The sequence below is a fragment of the Rhipicephalus microplus genome, chromosome 6 (genome assembly GCF_043290135.1).
Source record: "Rhipicephalus microplus isolate Deutch F79 chromosome 6, USDA_Rmic, whole genome shotgun sequence".
Lineage (NCBI taxonomy): Eukaryota > Metazoa > Arthropoda > Arachnida > Ixodida > Ixodidae > Rhipicephalus > Rhipicephalus microplus.
The window spans coordinates 55,582,355-55,589,020 of NC_134705.1; the positions used below are offsets into that span (position 1 = coordinate 55,582,355).

Below are 6,666 nucleotides of genomic sequence, written 5' to 3' on the forward strand. Positions count from 1 at the left end.
AATTCTGGCTACGGCCACGCCAGTTTTGATGGAGGCCAAAGTGCTGTAGAAATACGCACTCAGATCTGGGTGCAGATAAGAGAACCAGAGGTGGTCGCAATTTTCGGAGCATTCCACACCAGCATCTCTCAAAACCATGCGATGGTTTTTGGGACTTGAAAACCCACATGTCTCATTTTCTCATTTAACATTCTTTTCATACATTGCTGCAACATCTGGTCGTGCAAGCAGTCAGACTATGTTATTACGGTAAACGTTTAGCCATTTCCGTTGTGCAGCTATAACGGCGCACATGTGTGCGATCAAACATTTTTCAATGTACATTGCATAAAGAGTGTTCCAGAGAATGTAACCTCTAACACCGGGGCACAAGGGAACTCACCACGTATAAAAACACGCTATCCGATACAAGTAACACATTCATTTGCGATCTCTAATGAAAAAGTAGTGTGCTCTCTACCTCACAGCTGCCTGGTGAGTGCATGATTTTCAATTTTGTACAGCAACGTGAGGTATAACGACTGCGTACGTAACTCTTAGTAAACAAATTTAATCATACAGCTTATAGATGGTTTGAATGACTCTTTTAGAGTGCATTATAAAAGCTGATTAGTGCTACGTACATTGCTATTAAAGAAACTTTCGCTTTCCGTGGTGGTGCGGCGGTTGTTGTGCTCTGACCCGGAGGTCTAGGGTTCGATGCAGGCCGCGGAGGTAGCATTTTGAGGGAGGCGGAATATTACCGTTCACTGTAATGTTCGCTGTAACTGCACATTCCAGGACACTACATGGTGTACATTAATAGAGCCCTCCGCTAAGGTATCTCACATATACATATCTTGATTTTGAGAAGTCAAACATCACATATATTAGAAAATCATTTACATACGCAGTTACAAAGATGTGCTTAGCGCTAGCGAAGAAATGTCATGAAAAATTGCAGTGACTCTTCAGACATGAGTGAGCTGAAGCTGTGAAGAGTCGGTCTCATTTTGTCTCTGGTTCATAGCATCACGGATCTCCGAAGATGACTACAGGTTCCTCACACAAAATACAAAACTGTACATTAATGGCTGCGTGTGTGAAGCCCATGTAGCAACGCAAAGGAGGTGGGTGGAAAGCTATGGCTTCTGCACGGTCACTATGTAATTAAAACTTACAAGCAAAAGACAAAAGAAAAGAGTATGATATACCTTGAGCACTGACGACTAGCATCAAAGCAGGACATAGCACTTGCCCCCTGAACACCTGAAGGTTCAGCTAAAGGACAGTGTTTTATGCGTTAATTTAACAGTGAATAAGCAAACAAGCATAAATAAGCTCTTACACGCAAGTCACTTGTGTATTTGCACATTGCAAGTTGGCTATGAAAAAGAGTTTTATTCCAGGAGGAAGTGGTAGGGCTCGTACTGTATAGTTTTCTTGTGCTCCTTCTCTTTCGCGCTTATTTCTTGCAGCATGCCTATTTCACGAAATATGAAACAGATGGGCTAGTTTATTTTATAGACTCGCAATGACAACTTCTTCATTTCCGTATAGTTTAGATAACGTAGAGAGGAAGACTGCTTTTCTGTATAGCTGCAAAGTCTTACTGGAAAAGACGCGCTACTTTACCTCTTCTGAGGTCCTGCTGCACGTCTAAGGCTATATTGTTATCACGTCGGCTTGCATGTGAAAGGCAAAGAATAGCCAAAAGCCTGTATTTTGCAACGTGTACGGATGGATGATGAGTTATTTGGAGAGTTATTTCTATGGAGAGTTATTTTCTATAAATTTTGTTGTGTTTCAGTACTTGCTCAATGAGGCAGACAGAGTGAAATTGCGAATTATAACAAAAAGCATGGCTCATCTTTTTTTCTCAGAATCTGTACTACACCAAAAAAAAAAGCTTCTCTTGCGAGAAGCCTTAACATTTATGGTGCATCGTTTCGTCATGAGGACGAAGAAAATATTGCTACAGCAAAAAAATTGCAAAATCACGCACAGCACGTAGCTCAGGCATAAACACACATGAAATTAGCATACACAGGAAATGCGTGTACTAGAAACTGTCACAGCTGGACACTTAAAGCGCGCTGTTAAACAGGAAGGGAAATTCGGGAAACAAAGCACACGTTTACACAGGAGAGGCGCGAACAACTCTCACAAGTCCAACTTTGTGTGTGAGCAGCGTGCTCCTTTAGCAAACGCGGCCACGGCAGCGAGTGAAGTTACCTTCAAGTTTTCTCGAATCACGAGCCTTAAAAGGGCACGCGCAGGAGACGTCTTCCTGCATGGAGGCGGTGCTCATCTAAACACTAGAGGCGACGACCTTTAGAGCGCACCCAACGCAAGACCTTCACGCCATCTCGCTACTGATGATGAAAACGAGTTGACAATGCGGAGCTCTGAGGGTTGCCAGTTAGTATATTGTGTATATAAATGGCTTGCTTTTAGCAGTCTTCACAACTACTGCTTCATAACTCATTCTTTAACGCCACTTGCTCTGGTTTGAAAGGTCGCTGGTTCGGTGCCCCGTGGCTGAACTTTCTTTCTCGCTTTCTTTATTTGCACTATTCAGTGCATAACTTTCAACGTCATATCCGTGAAAGAAAAACAAGCAGAGCTGGGGTGGACCCTGGAATAAAACCATTTCGCGTTAAAAGAGAACTAGCACTCCAGACGGGTGCTCGGCAAGCTCCTCTAGCGCCCGTTTTCCAGATAGAGCAAGGACTGTTGAATGCTACTAGGACAGCTCTGAAACCTCTGTGTGAAAATGTATGGCGTAAGAAAAAGTACATTTAGCGTTAGCTCGTTAATTTTGTTTTTTGACATTCCGTTTTTACGTTTTCTCTTTCCTACAAACTTCAGGCAACTGGGGCCATCCGCACTATAAACAATGCTTCGAAACATGTGCAAGACAGTGGACGGTTTTCTCATCAACGATTTCATGCATGACGACAACGTGAGATCGGCCCTCAACTACGCGGCCCGACCGGACGATATCTTCGTGGTCAGCTACCCCAAGTGTGGGACGACATGGACGCAGTACATCGTGCTATGCGTGCTCAACAAAGGCCAACCACTCGAGGATTTCACGGAGTTCATGCTGCGCTCGCCCTTCCTGGAACTCTTGGGCGCAGAGTCGGCTCATCGAATGCGTCGGCCGGGACCTATCAAGACTCATTTTCCGTTCGACAGGCAGCCGTATAACTCGCAAAGCAAGTACGAAACCTGCGCAGCTTCCTCTAAACGTATTTTGATAATATATTTGTAGCTGTTCTCTTCTTAATCGAGGATGTGTAAGCGTGAGTTTCAGAGTCATGTTATGTGCTAGGCGGTGCGCTGAGCTATGACATTTCTGCACTTGGCCTAAGCACCGAGCCTCACATAGCACCGCACACGCGTCTAGCTATGACGTGGCTGCGCCGAAACCGTGGTGCTCCTGCTAGCTGCGCACAGACAAAACGGCACTCCAAGTCGCCGCTTCGCCCAGTTGTTCCGCTTCCCCGACTAAACCTTTTAAACTGTTTCTCGCTGCCTGTAGGCCACATCCGGCTGTGTCTAAAGAGCATCGGATGTTGTCGACTGTTATATTCACACTCTGTTGTAAACGTTAAAAGCCTCTGTACGTTCTAGAAATAAAGCTGCCAGCAGCGATAATGAATAAGTGCATGGTGAAAGAGCCATGAAAGCCCACGTGTTTTCCCAAAAAGCACTATCCTAACACTTCTGCTTATCACCATGACCATATTGTCACTTTTATGTTTTACTAGGTAGAAGGCCCTCCGCTAAAGAGCAGAATCTTTTCCGATTTGGTAGCTGTAGAGTTCACTCCCGAATGACGTGATAACATGAACATGTGCTGGCTGTTTTACATATAGATTGTTAAGATATGCGATAATAAAGAGTGCGCAGGAAACTACTAGTTTTTAATGAGGCCTTAGAGGCCATTAGGTACCCACAAGAGAATAAAGAACAGCGAATATAAATTGCTAAGATAGCTATTGAGAAGACGCACAGTCGAAACTAGGTCTTTCTATGTGTATATTGCAGCGTCTTGCGTTTGCCCCTTCACTCAAAGATTACCTGCCGCCACTCCCTCCCTCCATATGCGTGTTTCGCGGGCAATAATTTGACTACCTTCCCTAGTTTTCTTTATTTGTCGTGTACTATGTGGCGAAATAACTGCGTGTATTTATTTAAACATTGTTTCGTTAGCGCAGAACATAACTACACAAACCTGAACTGAGTTCTCGATATTGCCCTGATAGTAAATACGTGCGACGCTCCACGTAAAATTACGATAAAAATAGTCTGCTTTACCTAACGAACAAGCCGCTAATCTTCACTTTATTATAAATGTAGTACTTTGATATAGAAGTTTTTAAAACGCAATTGGGGAATTCACGGTCAAATTACTTGGGAGGTCCTTTGAAAAAGTTTTACCCAATGGCTTCGTAACAATGTTTTGTATGCGTTTGCTGAATATAAGACCTGTTTATACCCAGTGACGGCTGCTGTATTCGGGAAAAAAAAGTGATGCTGGTGCTATCTTTCACAGCGTATGTCTATTTGAAATGAGCACTCTTAGTTTATGATTTGATGACGAGCTGACTGACCGTCCCACGGAAGTCCAACAAATTGAGAGCGTAGGCGGCAAAGTGGCTACTACGGCTCATTTCGGTTCGAGAACGGTTAAAGAAAAAAAAATAAACAAAGAGAAGCAGCAGGTAAATATGCGAGATAGAGTAAGTAACGAACTGTGAGATAATTATTAATGAATAGAAATATAAAGAAGAAAAGTAGGTAAAAGTGGATAAAAAGAAATAGAAATAAAGATAAACACAATTAGCTGCGTACTCTCGTCACGCTTGGTACCATTTGTGCAAATGGTCCTACTTTCCGTGACAAAGTAGAGACAAACGAAGTTTATTGAAAAGATTTAGCTGGCATAAGCGTTGAATATGATGGGATTGTGTAACATAACAATCAAGTTATGATTATATGGAAGACTACTTTAAGATAATCCCATTAAGAAAAGTGCATTGAACTTGTGCCATGAAATAGGCGAATGTCTCTGAAGGATGTGGGAAAATTAAGCTTGCATTTATGTTGAAATAGAAGGTATAATCTGTAATTGAGAAACTGATGACGACGTTTTGCTCCGCCTTGTTTTTACTTATGTTTCTTCCGGCAGATACATATACGTCACCAGGAATCCCTACGACTGCTGCGTTTCGTACTTCCACCACGTACGAGACTCGCCCGTCTACAACTACGCCGACGCGACGCTAGACGAATTCGTGGACGTGTTCGTCGAAGGGAAGGTCAGTTGTGGGGACTACTTCGACCACCTCATCTCGTGGTACGAGCACCGAGACGACGAGAACGTACTCTTCATCACCTACGAAAGACTTAAGGAGGACATTGCAGGGTCAGTGCTGCAGATAGCCGACTTCCTCGGAAAGCAGCACGGGGAGGAGCTGCGCCGAGACGCCGCACTGTTCGCGAAGATCACCGATATGGTGAGCGCACCTAGCATGCGCCAGGCCTTCAGCTCGGGCATCAAGGCCGTCATGCCCAACCTGCTGTCTCTGCCCCCGGAGAAAGCTCTGAAATCTGTCGAGGTGTACCGAAGTGTGCTGAGGAAAAAGCACATGTCCACCGTCAAGAGCGAGTTCATCCGAAAGGGCGTTGTCGGGGACTGGAAAAACTATTTGGAGGAGAAGCACATAGAAAAGATCAAACATTGGATTGCACTTAAAACGCAGGACAGCGATGTCATGAAGCTGTGGGAAAATATCGGGCTGCCATAAGTGCTTCTTGCCATTAAGAGATGCCTTAAACTATGCTTGTCTGCGTCTAATTGAACCATTGGCAGTAAAATATACATTATGTAGCTAACTCGTAATAAATGGCTAAGTAGTGAATACACTAACGCTGTGCTTTGCTCTCTTTACTTCCCAGTCTTGAGCAAAAGAAGGGGATTATTTCCCATGGACTTAGTTTATGTCATACACATAGGAGTCAGTATAACCGACATTTATGCATTAGACAGCAGCAAAAATCACCCTTCGCTCACTTCAACATGAAACAATAATTTTTGTATGCTATGAAATGTATTTAGCAAAGGTTTCTATATTAAAAAGAAATAATTTTTTATGTTTAGTATATTTGTAAAAACCTAGTGCTATTGTGTATGTCCTATCCCTATCAATTTTAATTGCTATAAGGTAGGTTAAAAATCTTAGAAAATGCAACAAATTTGTGGCTAAAAATATTCATCTTTCCTCTTTGTTGCCGTTACCGCAAAGCCCCGCAAGCTAGGTCACTCGCTATTAATACCCAAATAAGAGAACCGAGAGTGAACTTGGCGAACTAACTGTTCTAAATTTCAGAATTAATTTTGATGAACTCAAATTATACAATTATGAACGTCTTTACACTCAGCATTTTCACCAGTGTTTAGCTTCGTGATAATTTCTCTGCTGAAAATAGAAATAATCATTTAAATCAACTGGCACGTGCCACCTACCTCCTCTTCTTCGTCCCCGTCTTCATGTGGCTTCTCAAGACACGTGTATCGATTTTCAGTAACAGTGAATAAACGAATGAGAAAAAAAGCTATTCTTGGTCCTAAACTTTCTTCATGACGCGAGATTCGAACTCGCGCACGCTGATTGC

At 43.0% G+C, this 6,666-nt stretch overlaps 1 protein-coding gene across 1 annotated transcript; it reads left to right on the forward strand.

The window, feature by feature from the left end:
• Positions 1 to 377: 377 nt before the first annotated feature.
• On the forward strand, positions 378 to 5,920 carry LOC119167646 (sulfotransferase ssu-1). Its single transcript, XM_037419157.2, has 3 exons — positions 378 to 474; positions 2,851 to 3,204; positions 5,180 to 5,920. Exons 2-3 carry the CDS (start codon positions 2,879 to 2,881, stop codon positions 5,796 to 5,798), a joined length of 945 nt encoding a protein of 314 aa, XP_037275054.2. The 5' UTR covers positions 378 to 474; positions 2,851 to 2,878; the 3' UTR covers positions 5,799 to 5,920.
• Positions 5,921 to 6,666: the final 746 nt, after the last annotated feature.

Excerpts from the sequence above, each read along its gene's own strand:
- LOC119167646 (XM_037419157.2), top strand. The coding sequence starts at position 2,879 with ATGCTTCGAAACATGTGCAAGACAGTGGACGGTTTTCTCATCAACGAT. Across the intron at positions 3,205-5,179 it reads CCGTATAACTCGCAAAGCAA|ATACATATACGTCACCAGGA; the intron begins GTACGAAACCTG and ends TTCTTCCGGCAG.